The 15004-nt window shown below is 33.4% G+C and overlaps 2 protein-coding genes across 2 annotated transcripts; one reads left to right on the plus strand and one right to left on the minus strand.

Moving 5' to 3' along the window:
• On the minus strand, positions 1 to 633 carry LOC113871578 (protein MIZU-KUSSEI 1-like). The gene has a single exon (XM_027508669.1). The coding sequence runs from the start codon at positions 631 to 633 to the stop codon at positions 1 to 3; it is 633 nt and encodes a 210-aa protein (XP_027364470.1).
• A 5729-nt stretch (positions 634 to 6362) lies between these two features.
• Positions 6363 to 7528, plus strand: LOC113873326 (putative clathrin assembly protein At4g40080). The gene has a single exon (XM_027511397.1). It carries the CDS (start codon positions 6542 to 6544, stop codon positions 7526 to 7528), a length of 987 nt encoding a protein of 328 aa, XP_027367198.1. The 5' UTR covers positions 6363 to 6541.
• The last annotated feature ends 7476 nt before the right edge of the window (positions 7529 to 15004 follow it).

The raw sequence follows: 15004 nt of genomic DNA on the forward strand, positions 1-15004 counted from the left end.
TCACCTAATAAAGAAAATACTAAGTTCTTGATCTATGTCTCCATCTGGATTAATCAAATGGAAAGATTCACAGTTGGATGAGGCGCGAACCCTCTTAAAGTGGGCTCTAAGGTACATAAGTTGATCATCTTTATTCACGAAATCCTTCAAGTTCATTACACCAGTTCCCACAACAACCGAACGCATCAACCTCAGCGCTTCAAAATCGGTATTCGATGGCCTTCGCTTCAGAGCATACCCCACTCTCTTCCCATTGCAATACATAGTCCACAAAGGCGTGGACAAAAGAGTGTTGCCACAACCACTATTACTCTCTAACGCGATTCTAAGCGTTCCTTCTCTCATTTCCTTTGCTAAGATGGTTGTCGGAACTGCTAGTTCTAGGAGGAGAATTGGGTTGGTGGAGTTGGCGTTTGATTGAATGCAGAAACTCACGTTTGCTCTTCGGTACCCGAATATTGTGCCTGTGATAATGGGTGATGAGCACTTAGTGGTGTTTTGGAGGCACTCCTTTTGTATTGCATCTTGGTTTTCTATAATGGTGGCGCAGTTGCACGTGGGGATTAGTAGTTGCATGAGAGAACGTAGCAGCCTCCATGACCTAACTTGTTTGTGGCACTCCACTGTAGTCATGCCAGTCTCCGTGTTGTTATAATTACTTCCTTTAACTTGGTGGTTGTATTGTAGGTCTTGCGTTTGGTTTAGGATTTGTTTAAATACTATAAATTAAGATTATGTAATGTACACCAAGTACTTACCTTTAAAAACATGAATGGTAAGTGCTTGTTTGAATGAGTTTTTATGGGACAAAAATTAAAACTTTAGTATAATATATGAAAACCAATTGGAATATGAAATTAGATAAAAATGCTGCTCTTTATGGTTTTTCATTTTTTTAATATTGAACGGTTGACCTCATGCACACTTGTTCGAAAGAAATCCGCAAATTCACGGATCACAAAGACATGTGTCGATTAGTGAGAAATTAGCCAATCAGGTTCAATATTTTTGGCTGGCCAACCAACAAGAATATCTAATGTAACCCCGTTTCTGGATCTGAAACAACTAATGCACACGCTTCCAGAGATATAGTTCTTAATTTGCTGCTTTATCTCCCTTCTTTATTCGTTGAGGCCTTTCTTTCATTTGTGGACACCAGTACCTGTAGCAAGCTGGAGCAGCCATAGCTGAAAATAACTAATATATATGCAAATAATTAGGTGTCTTCTCGATTTCCATTGTTTTGGCGTGATTAATTTTGATTTCAGCCATTGAAAAGGGCAGAAAATTTGGGATAGAGATTTCCGTACCGCCATAACCCATTAATTCATTATCATTCAATCGTTAGGCCACTAGATTTTGGACCATAGAAAAACTATAGTTATAATAAAAATTTATTATTAATAATTTTTTATTGAATTCCCTTAAATATACATTAAAAAATGTTTAATATATATACACACACGAGCATCTTTTTTCATGCTTTCCTCAAATATGTGACCTGCTTCAACAAAATAAAAGAGAAAAAACGATATGTCGGACTTATTATAGCAGACCCACAAACTAGCACTAAATCCTATTTTCATGTATTATTTTGCATAAACCATGTGAGATGAACTTGGGGGCAAAGCGTGTTGTGTGGAGGCTAAAAAATTGTGGATGTTTACCTTTCTAGCCTGGTTGCTCCACTCTTGTCCTCGCCTTTCCTTTCCTTTCATTTATATATTTGTTACTGAAAAAATGTCCACTAGAAAAAACCTTCTTTTTTTTTTTTCCATTTTTTTATGCATCTCCGGCTTTTTTTAGAAACGGATCGGTTTTTCCTTTTTTTTATTTTATTTTGCGAGGATCAGAAGAATTTATCAAAATTTAATTTTCATTTACGGTAAATGTAAACATTTAGATACAAGAATCTACATACAAAAGATAAAGTTTTCAAATTATATTCTAATCCTAAATACACATAGCAACATGATTAAATTAAAAATTACGGTTTGGTTACCCATTTAAGATCGATAATGGTGAGAAATCCAACCATATGAAAAAAAATAATATACAAAATTACCGGTCTTTCTTTGTGTAGACGAGAGAGAGAATATGTATTAAAAAAAAAAAAAGAGGAAATAAGCTGCTTCTATTCTACGATGTTCTACACAACATAGTAAAAGGAGGGGCGAGAGAAAAGGCTTATCTCACTTCTACAAGAGATTAACTAAGTTGCTTAAGTCTAATCCCATAGTTTTACGCGCATAACCCACGTGAAACTAATGTTAACTCAGTATTTATGGCACAGTGAACCTGATTTTTTTTAGTTTTTGAAAAAGGTAATTTTTATAATACGTACAAGTATTTTTTTTTTTAAATTTACAAAAAATAATTTGTTCCTAAATAGTTATAAGTATAAAGTACTTTAATTTTAGTAAGCAGTTATAATTTTTTCTTTTTAATAAAAGCTTTTCAAAATAGGTTCTAAAAATATAGAATAAATTAATTTTTAATTTTATAGTTTTTTAATAATCTTGACTGGACCACAAAGAGAACTGAAAATATTCTTTTTGAAGCATAGTACATTAATTCATACAAAGTATAGTACATTAATAACTCGAGTAGTACGTCCTCATGAGGGTTAGATAAAATAAATTGAAATTGGGTAAACCAACAAGGCCTAAAACTTCCTATATATAACATTGTTGACCTTTTAGCTGCTGGATATCAATTTGGGCCAAGCCCTTACTTCAAGCCCCATTAAGTTGTGTGTGTATGTCTATATATTTAATGTTCCAAACACCTCTATACAAGAAAATCATAGTTAAGAAGAGTTAAGTGTACATTGCAGGGTTCATAATCTTTCGTAGTTGTGTCACGTTGACTAGTCCTATGGGAATTTATTACAAACATGTTTGGTTACACAGGTCATATGTACATAATTTTAAAACTACAAAAAGTAGCTTTTATGTAAAAAACGTATGTACGGTGGAAACGAACGTGTAAGCAAATACATACTATATTAGCCTAGTTTTGTACCACTCACATCCAAGCCTATATAATTAACCAATTAATGTCATTATATTAGATGTGTAATTTACTCTGTATTGTTATTTGGTAAAAATATCAACAAAAACATTTAAGGTATTTTTTAAGGACACTTTCAATCATCTTCAATCTTTCGCTTACTAATACAATATTAACTTACCTTTAAATTTCATTGAACTCATTTTTAATGGACTCATTTACGAGATATTATATCATAAATTATATGTTATTTTAAATATTTATGATGCTCTTTATAACAAAATAAAATTATATTTTCATCTAAATTTACTCTTAAATATTTTATTTTTATTTGATAAATAATGAACTAAAAACTTGTCTTCTTCAAGTATCCCATAGCTATTCTAGAGAGTTTGGTAACATTTGTTCCTCGTGTGGATGATATTTACCAACAAAGAAAGAGTGGTTCTTACTCCAACAGACACAATAGTTACTTATCTCTGCTGAGCAGAGATAAAAAAAGTTAGGTCGCTTATTATATATATTATATTAAAGTTAAATTTATTTATTTTTTAAAATATATTAATTTTCTTTTAGCTAATTTAAAAAATTGTGTAAATGTTATTTTTTATGATTAATTTTATATGTTCATTATGACTTTATTTATTAACTATACGATGCTTTTAAACAAATAAAATATGATCCTAAAAAAACTAAAATCTTCAATACTTTAATAATTTTTTAAAAAAAAATCAAGAAAAATAAAAATAATTTTTTTAATATAAAACATTTATAATTAATGCTCAAATAATATTTTAAAAATTATTATAATTATTTAATAATTATCAATAACATAAATGAAAATTAAAAAAATATGTAAACTAATTTAATAATAAAATATTTATATTTTCATTAATATTAAAATATTTGTTTTCTAGCAAACTTTTTTAATAGGTTTCATGTCAGGCTAGACTATCTAAATAGGTTAGGTTAGACTGAAAATAAAATTTTTAATAAGTAACAGTTCAAGCTCAAGCCTAATAATTATGTTACAATTTATTTAGAATAAAATTTAGTCTAACCTAACTTATTTTCATCTTTACTATTAAACGAGATTAATTCAGTTATGAAATTGACCCATGAAATGACTCTCAACTTAAGAGCAAACTGTGTCTAGAAAGAATTGAAAATGCAAGATAAAAGAATTGATCAAGCAAAAGAAAAACATATAGGTAATTTAATATGTTTGTTTTCTATTTTTAAAAGAGTTTTTAATTTTTTTAAATACAATATAAATTTATATTATATTTAAAAAAAATTAAAAACTCTTTTTAAAAGAGAAATTAAACATATAGTAACAGATGCATACTTGCTTTTATGAACTCAAATTAGTCCACCGTGTCGTCGCCTTCATCCAACAAACCTTTCGGTCGATTATGTATTTATGTTCATATATATCACTAGACAACGATTTAAACATTCAATTAAATGTCTTAATTTCATGAGATCTTCAAAAATTTCATAAGAAATTGAATTTGTTTTACTATATTTGCTTACTTTTTAAATTCAATTTTAAAAGCTAGATCAATTTAAATTAAATCGAACTTTTGCTAACATAATTTTATCTATAGACTCAACATATTTCTCATATTTATATAATAAATAATTATAAAAAAACTATCAATTTATTTTTTTAAATTAATTATCCTATTTTTGAATTGCATCTTATTATTTTAATATTTTTATTAGTTTCAAATTAATATTAAATTTGTTTTTTTTTGTATTTTTACCTATAATATAACTATTGTGTTTTATATGGAAAAATCAATAAAAATAAGTATAAGATATAAAATAAGATCTTCTTAACAAAGTCACATAGCAAATCAAATCAAAGAAAAGAAAGCTATGACTTTAAAAAAATTACTTAGTTGCATGTGGCGTTTGTTTATTTTTGTTTGGGTAAGGTATATTTAATTTTAAATTTATAAGATTTGATTAATTTATGAGATAAACATGTTGATATTTTGAATTAATTTTTAATTACTTATTATATATTATTTTTATTTATTTTTCTTTAAAAAATAAAATAAAGACCTAACGACTCATCCAGTCTAAAATAACGAGTGATACAATTCAATTGAATTTAACTTAAGTAAATTTTAAATTTATAATTAAATTAATTGAATGATAAAAAAATGTTAAAACATTAAATTTCTTTTTCATTCAAACTAATCCAGTTCAATAGACGAACACTTTTAAAGTTATATCAATAGCACGTGGACTATTAATTGTTAGTATTCTTCTAGAACCTGCCTTTAAAATTTAATTTGATTCAAACAATCGTCTCTGTCACTCAACTTGTATTAAAAATTGTGAATACGATATATGTAGATTCATAACACATTTTCTTAAGATTATTTTAATTTTTAAAAAGTTGACCAATCATAAAAAATAGTAAAAAATGTGTTTTAAAAAATAATTGTTAACATTGATCTTCTGCGTAATTCTTTTTATCGTTGATTTTTATTTTAAAATTGATTTTGACTCGGCAAAATGGAAAACAACAAACACCCGGTCCGTTTACCAGTCTACGATTACTATATCAGTTTTAGAAGAAGCTACTGGTCAAACCGTTAATATTTTCCCTTTACATTTTTTTTATCTGCAATCCAGACAATACAAATTTCAGGTCAGCATCGATTGCATAAAAATTTACTATCAAAGCTATGCAAAATCCTTATTACCGTTGACTTTTAAGTTTTGTGCTTCATAATATAATGTTGCAAGTAGATTTACCAATAAACACATTCGTTGCATGCTATGGAATGGGAGAAATTAAAAAAAAAAAAAAATGTATAAGGACAAGAATAAAACAATAGTTAGGAGCACGTATACTTTGAAAGAAAGCTGGGAAGCAAATTCTTTTATTTGGGACATGTTAATTTAAAAAGTATTGTGTTAATTGTAGATTTCGGTGTTAATTTTTATCGAAGCAACACAACATTAACAATATTTATTTCAATTTTTTAATAAAAATAAATTTGTTTATTGAAAAAGTAATTTTGCTTACAAAATTTTAAAATATTACAGAAATTAGAAAAAACTTGTCTGCGTGTCACTTTCATCTCTCACATATCTTATGTCTTATTTCGTTTGAACTCATGACACAATTAGACTATATATACTTCTAAAAGGATAGAAGACCACAATTATTAAGAAGTAAAATAAATGAATAAATAAAAACTATACAAGTATATGTATAATATTCTAGAATTATGAACGTATCAACAATCTAATGTGAACATGCTCAAATGTGAATTGTGTATAAAAATAAAATAAAATGCAGCTAATTATAGCAGGAGTAGAGAAGGCAAAATGATTTAATAAAATCACATTCATACATACCCCACTTGCGCAACAAACTGGATCTTAATTCCCAAACTAGAACTACTCCCTCTCTTTCTACTTTCGGCGAGAGCAAGTGTTGATTTTGTGTCTACTCAAACTCTCACGGTTTGGTGTTTGGCTTTCAATTTCAACACTTCAAAACATGACAAAACTCACACATCTAATAGGCATACTCAAGGACAAGGCATCGCAGAGCAAGGCGGCGTTACTCTCCAAACGCACCACTCTCTCCCTCTTACGCGCCACCAGCCACGACTCCTTCACGCCCCCGACCTTCAGACATCTCTCCACGCTCCTATCCTCGGGCAACGGCTCACGCGCCACTGCATCCACCGCGGTGGAAGTCCTGATGGACCGGCTGCAGGGCACGAACAACGCCGCCGTGGCCCTCAAGTGCCTGATCGCCGTCCACCACATCATCCACCACGGAAGCTTCATCCTTCAAGACCAACTCTCCGTGTACCCCAACACCGGCGGCAGAAACTACCTTAACCTCTCCAATTTCCGACACAACACCGACCCCACGATGTGGGAACTCTCGTCCTGGGTCCGATGGTTCGCCCAGCACATCGAACAACTCCTCTGCACTTCTAGAATCCTCGGATTCTTCCTCGGAAACTCCAACTCTCGAAACAACAGAGAGGAGAGAGTTTCGGGTCTCACCAACGCTGATTTGTTGACCGAGTTTGACTCTTTGGTGAGTTTGGTAGAGGGGATTTGCAAGAGACCCAATCCTGCGTGCAACAACGGGAACAGGTTGGTGGATGAGATAGTGAGTTTGGCGCGTGGCGATTGGGATGTGATAGGAATTGAAGTGTGTGTTCGTGTGAGTGAGTTTAGGGAAAGGTTAGGGGGTTTCAAGTTCGGAGAAGCGGTGGAATTGGTTTGTTGTTTGAAGAGGCTGGAGCAGTGTGAAGAGATTGTGGTGATGATGGAAGGGTCACGTGAATCGAGGTTGTGGGATTCAGCGAAAGAACTGAAGGAGAAGGTGGGAATGGGAGTGTATAGGGAAGAGGGTAAGTTAGTGAATGAGAGTAGAAAGTTACGAGTTAGTGAGTCGGATCGGTTTGCTGCCCGAGTTCTTAGTTACAATGATTTCCTCCGCTTTCCCTCTGGAAGGTTGTTGTAATATAACATCTTGATGTTCATGTCATTAAATACGACAAAAAAATCCAATTTCTGTCTATTTAGTGTTATATACTATGATATGAAACAGGGATGGTTCAATTCTATATATGTTAGAGTGAGATTTTTGCTGAGAAAAGAATGTTGTCGTATACCAAATAAAAAAGAACATGTATAAGCTAAATGGAATCTTTCACGTAACAAGCATTGGGAGCAGCAGCTGCATTCTCCGGAATGCACTCGTAGGGGTAACTTGTTGAAATGATAAGAAGAGCATGAGAATAGTAGTTAGGGTCCACGAATTACACAACAAAGCAATATAAATAAATATCTTTAGCTACCCCCGACAAAGAAAAAGAAAAGAAAGCACCTCACGGCTCGTGTTACCAATCAAATGGCATGCGAAATAAATAGGCTAGCATGGAGCAAATGCCACATAAGAAGACGTAAGTTCATCATTCCAACATCTCACTTCAAATTTCATCTTGAAATTTCATCTTTAGGCATGTTTCTCTTTCACATGACTTGGGATTGTTAAGAGTCATATAGTTCTCTTTCTTTGAAAATCAAAGAAATATTTGAATACTTCAAATTCAAAGGAGATATATCTTGAAGATTAGTTGAACCTAGAGATGACTATTGGTAACTTGGATGACTAAATCTCAACGGAATCAAGGTTAAGAAGGATAAAGGAGCAAGAGATTGACAGCAATCTAGGTCAGTCAAACTTATCCTATGTAAAACTTAGATAATACAAGATGACAATTTTTGTATAAACAACAAATATTACTTGTTTACTTGATATCCACTTTTTTATTATTATTATTATATAACATCATAATAATGTCTATTGTTTCTATAAACGCACATCTTTCCAAACTTCTTATATGGGTTGAAAAAGTAAGGAGTTTCAATACAATAAAGTATTAATTCATTTTATAATAAATAACAGCTAATAAAATATTAATCATAAAAATTTGACATATTCATATCTATATCTAAATAATTAAATATAATTATTTTAAGAAATAAGAGTTATACAGTAATTTATGGCCTATCAATTGTAAAATAAATTATATATATATATATATATATATAATTTTAGAAAGATACATTATTATTTTTAAAAATAGATTTAATTATATTTTTAGTCTTGTACTTTTAATTTATGTACAATTTTCATCTTTTAATTTAAACTGTTCATACCTATTTTTTTAATTTTAGAATTGTTTAAAGTAATTTTTTCACTTCAAAATTTTATTTAATAAGTAATAAAATATAAAAAATATGTATTATTAATTTATATAGATTTATACATAAATTATGTATAAATAATAACTGTAGCAAAACATGCGTGGCATTGTTATTAATTAGGCATTAGTCATAATGATTAAAAAGGGATCAATGTAAGCCACATTTGTTAAGATGCATATCCATTTGGAATGCTGCTTATAAGCGGTTTCTTTATATATCATAGTTGCTTAAAATATAGTCAAGCTTAATAGGTCCGTTCGGTGGAATGAAGTCAATTGTAAACTATCATTACATGACAAATCAAAAATTAAAAACAAACTATGTGATTGATTGCTGTGATTCTGTTACAACATATTCATTTTCTTTGACTGTGATTTTATTTGTGTATACCTCAATTTCTCCTTAATCATTATAAAACTTCTTAGCTGGCCTTGTTATTTTATCAAGTTTTTTTGGCCTGTTATTTTGTCAAGTTTTTGTCTATTCCTTCAAGGTCTGATTCTTCCAACTCTCAGCATTCAACAATGTTGAACAGCTCCAAGAAGATATGTCTATTCCATTTATAAAATATATTAACATTCCTCTAAAAAGATTGTAGCCGTTGCATTTATCTGATGAGATGAAGTTAGGACAACGACACAGACTTCAAAAGAGTTCGGCTTTAACAGTGAATAGTTAGACAAACTCGAAGAAATAATTAATTCCAAATAACAAATCTTCTTTCTCCACGAAAGTTAAATTGGAAATTAGATTGAAGGATGAGATAGAAACTTTGAAAGAAAGACATGATTGGATCAAACAAGGATTGTTCGCTAAAACTCAGCAAAATCATAGAAAAGAAGGAAATAATGCTTAAAACTAGGGATGACCTTAGGGTCTATCATTGATTTTGAAGAAAATTGTTATTCTTTTCAAGTTTTTATTTCAATTTCAATTCTAAAGTTTGTTGTTCTTTTTTAGTTTTCATTTTAATTTTAATTCTGAAAGTTAGGTTTTTTTTTTTTTAAAATTTGAATGAACTTTGTTTTACTGATTTAATTTGTTTTGTCTATGATTTTTGTTCTGCCGGGTCTTTTTGTTGGTGTGATTCTTGCTTTTCTGATTTTTTGCTATCTAATCTAAGTTTCTGAAATTTTTCTTTTTCTTTTCTTGTTTTATTGTTTATGAATAAATATTGTAGATTGTTTAGTTAGACTTGATAATGCACTCTGACTATTATTTTTTTATTTTTATTTTTGGCTAAAAAAAGGAGCTAAAAGCCCAAACAACACCAAATTATAGAGTTTCTAGTGAGCCTTATACCAAGGGAATCCATACAAAGAAAGGAGAGAATACTATGAGGAGTTGATTCAAATATTGAGGGGTACACATACTCCTCTAAACTAGCCTTAGCTAGGCTGTCAACACATGAATCAGCCTCCCTACAAATATACCTAAGTCTGATACATTTGATGGGATGAAGACTACTCTTAATGTCCTGTGTCAGCTTAAACAGCGAATGAGAAGGAAGTTGTACCTCTTGAATGAGGTGAATAGCTTGTTGACTATCACGACTTCTTTTTATAGAGAATTAATGGCATTTTCGCTTACCTTTTTTATATTCATTTATTTAATTTGTGAGGCATTATATATCAGTAAAAGAGTATAAGTTTTCTAAAAACTAAACTTCAACATTCAAATATACAAATAACAAGCCTCATGGGCATTTATATACAATATTCAAAGTCTTTACATAAATTTCCACACTTACATATGCTAACTCAGTGAAGATTGAATACAATTGTTTAAAACATAAATTACATTATTTGAAAAGTATGGCCTAAGAGTCTAGACCTATTACTAAAACCTAGACTAACCACAAATATTCAACACTAAAATTTTCTCAAAATGCCAACTTTGTTGTCCTTCAGCTAGATCTTCTAGCTTGAAAAGTAGACGCATTCCCTGTACCTTTTGTTCACGTACCAACGTACGATCATTCAGCACACATATCAACATAACAAAAATGCAAGGGAGAGCTTATATAACTGACAACCTTATTAATGAAATGTGAATGAGTATAGATAAAAATTTTTAAACAGCTCATAATAGTTAGCACACAACACATTACATAGCTTCATTAAAACAATGTAGCATGTCTAGCCCATTCCAATCTATCTAATGCAAATACAACAGTTTAGTTTCCATCTAGTTTCACAGTCTAAGTAATCCAGATGAATTGTTTCTGGTCTGGGAGCGACCCATCCCTGTATCTGGATCCAGACACAGCACAGCTCAATGTCCTAGGCAACTCTAGGATGACAGTGGTAAATGTGATGTAGTACAGCTAAATCAGCATATTACAGCACAGCAAAATTTTCATTTTCAGCTTTAACAACTCAGCCATATTTATATTCATAGTAAAGCTCAACATTTCAATATACAACACACAATGAAAACTAAGTAGCTCAAAATACTAATTAAATATTCCAGCATATATTAACACTCTCGGCTCATATGTCACTGCATTCCAGCATGTTATATTTTATCATGGTTTTCTAAATAATCATCAGACAGTTGAGAAATCTACTTAACTACACAGACTCTTGGTTTTAGTCCAAAATTAACTCATACAACCCACTATTCTTAGCTAGAATGAAATAATTGATATAAACATCACGATCTCTATTAAATGAACTAGATTAAATCAGGTAAGCTCCTCTAACCTGGAATGAATTCTAAGATATTGTTTCTAGTGGGTTCTGTAGAGAGAGGTTGGCCGTTTGAGTGTGGAATAAAGCTTGAACGGTTCAGATCTATTCAAAATAACCTGATTTAAGTCCCTTGAGAAAGAGAGAAAAGACATAAGGTAAAAACTGAAAACTGAGCTCTGAGAACTCACCTAGATCTCAATGAGATAGAAGATCTCGCTTTGATCGGGAAAGAATTTAGCTTTGAGGAAGTTTTTTCTAAGAGTAATAGGAGAGAGAACAAAGAGAGAATGAGAGAGAGAAGCTATCTGGTGAAAAAAATGAAGTTTCTGAATACTGAGGCCCCTTAAATACCCCTCCAGCCCATGCACTCTGTAACACCTTAAATTTAATTTCAAAATAATAAATTTTCGCAAATTCTGGATAATAAATTTTCACTTTTAAATACCACTTCAGTACGTGGTTCCATCAATATTTCAAAATAAAGTAAAGGGTTACAAGTTTATTATCCAATAACCACTACAGGACTTATTCAAATACAACAAATTTTAAAATACTGTTCTAAGTCCTATAGCAGTTCCATCCGCCTTTCATCGAGTTCGGTGTTGATCGTCTTGATTACTTGAAAAATAAACGTAAGGGTGAGTACCCTACACTACCAAAACGCAACAATCAATCATAGAATCTCACCTCCAAATCATTTAAAATACATTAAAACAAGTATAATCACAGTCAGCATTATCTCACAGTACATTTTAATTCCATAATTCACAACATATTATACCGGCGTTTCACGCCCATTCACAGCATATCATACCGGCGTTACCCGCCCCATTTACAGCATATTATACCGACGTTATACGCCCATTTACAGTACATTATACCGGCGTTAGCACGCCTCATTACAGCACATTATACCGACGTTAACACGCCCCATTACACGCATGCAACATTCATGCCTCACACGACACCCAATCCATATTTCATTCGCAATATACGGCACTAGGCCCATATTGATTTCACAGCACACGGCACATAGCCTACAATTATCCATAATACACGGCACCTTGCCTATTTTCATTTGTATTGCACGGCATATAGCCTACATCCACTAGTAGTTCACGGCACGTAGCTTACATTCATTTACACGTCACCGTACACAACAATTTCCATCCAATACATATTCTCTCATCCTCACACACGATATTCACATGTCATGGCGCATGCCCTCATCACATTTCACAATCAACTTTCATTCTCTACACGTTTTCTACCTTCTAACTCAGCCACAACTCCATATTCAATAAATTTCACATAAAAAAAAGAGTAGGGTAGAGTCCCCCTTACCTTGGATTGACGACCCACACTCGGATTTTACAACGGAAGTATTCTCCACACAGGTTTCGGCCTAAAACAGATGGAAAAACTCCATGAGAACCCAAGGAAACCGAGAAACAGGAAAAAGGGGATGAGAAACGGAACCCTAACCATTAAAACTCACCTCCAAGCGTTTCCCACATGGATTCAACCTTCAATCAAGCTCCCGAACGGCTTTGGAGGCAATTAATCGGTGGAATAGGGCTTTAGGTCAAGAGGATTGAAGAGATTTGGGAGGGAATGTGAGAAATAAATCTCAAATCCCTAAACTCCCTTTTAAAACCTCTCTGATCGTGACACTCTCGCTACAACGATAAATTCTCGCTGCAGCGAGGCATCTCTCGCTGCAGCGACAACCTTTGTCGCCATAGCAAAAAACTCAGACGAAATTGCATTCTGGTTTCTGCAGAATCTCACTATAGCGAGACTGCACCCAAAAATGTACTCTTCTCTGTCACTCTCTCGCTACAGCGAGGAGGCAACAGTTCGCCCTTTTCTTCCCAGGTCCCTCGCGCTACGGCAAGAATTCTCCTCACTATAGCGAGGATGCCTTGCATCTAGGCACTCAACCTATTTTTAGCCCAATCCAGTCATGCACACATAAATACACACATCCATATACTTAATATACATAAACATCATTATTACACACTTGAGTGCACGTTCCAATACTCATTCGCACACTATAAATATTGATAATTTATATTACCAAAATTTGGGGCGTTACAACTCTCCCCACCTTTAAGGAATTTTGTCCTCGAAATTTAACCAAACATATACAGTTACAAGAACAACCCCAGATACAATTCTCTCATTCTACTCTCTGTTTCCCATGTGGCATCTCCCTCATCACTTGAGCTCTATATTACCTTCACCAATGAGATCTCTTTCCCCCTCAGCTGTTTAATGTGGTGATCAGCAATTCTCACCGGGTATACGTCATACGACAAGTCCTCTCTCACTTAAACCGGGTCAAGATCAATCACATGGGAAGGATATAGCACATATTGCCTAAGCTGTGACACATGGAACATCGGATGTAGATTCGAGAGGTTTGGAGGCAACGCAATCCGGTATGCAGCAGGACCAATTCTACTCAGCACTTCGAACGGTCCATTGAACTTAGGAGATAGCTTCCGGGATTTCAAAGTTCTCCCAACTCTGGTCACAGGTGAGACCTTCAGAAACACATGGTCCCCCACCAGGAACTCTAACGGCTTCCACCTCCTATCACAGTAACTCTTCTGTCGATCCTGGGCAATCTTTATTGTCTCTTTGATCATTTTGATCTGCTCAGTCTGCCTTTGGACCATATCTGGAGCACACAGAGTCGCGTCTCCAGTTTCATACCAACACAACAGAGTTCTGCACCTCCGCCCATACAAGGCCTCAAACGGTGTCATTGCAATGCTAGCATGGTACGTGTTGTTGTACGTGAATTCTACCAGCGGCGGGCACTCTTCCCAAGTTCCTAGCTGTTCAAGTACACAAGCCCTTAATAAGTCCTCCAGGAAATAGATGGTCCGCTCAGTCTGACCCTCAGTCTGTGGGTGATAAGCCGAGCTTAGTCTCAACTTAGTCCCTAACGCCCGTTGCAGGCTCTCCCAAAACCTCGAGGTAAACCTCGGATCTCTATCTGACACACACTAGTTGGCACTCCATGCAGTCTGACTATCTCCCGCATATATAACTCTGCAAGTCTTTCCAACTTATACTTCATGTTGATTGGGAGAAAGTATGCAGCCTTGGTTAACCGATCCACTATCACCCAGATGACATCATAGTTGTTCTTGGTCTTAGGCAACCTAGAAACAAAGTTCATGGAAATACTATCCCATTTCCACTCAGGGATCTCCAGCGGTTGTAACAACCCAGGTGGACACTGGTGTTCTACCTTCACCTTCTGGCAAGTTAGGCATCTAGCCACATATTCAGCCACGTCCCTCTTCATTCCATTCCACCAAAAACTCTTCCAGAGATTCTGATACATTTTAGTTACACTGGGGTGAAAACTCATCCTACTCTTATGCGCTCCCTCTAGCACCATCTGTCTCAGCTCATCCACTTGAGGAATGCACACTCGATTCCGGAACTTAACCACCCCGTTCTCATCACAGTGGAAATCCAAGTCCTTTCTCTCATCCTTCTGCCTCATCATG

The sequence above is a fragment of the Abrus precatorius genome, unplaced genomic scaffold, assembly GCF_003935025.1.
Source record: "Abrus precatorius isolate BTA unplaced genomic scaffold, Abrus_2018 Scaffold7, whole genome shotgun sequence".
Lineage (NCBI taxonomy): Eukaryota > Viridiplantae > Streptophyta > Magnoliopsida > Fabales > Fabaceae > Abrus > Abrus precatorius.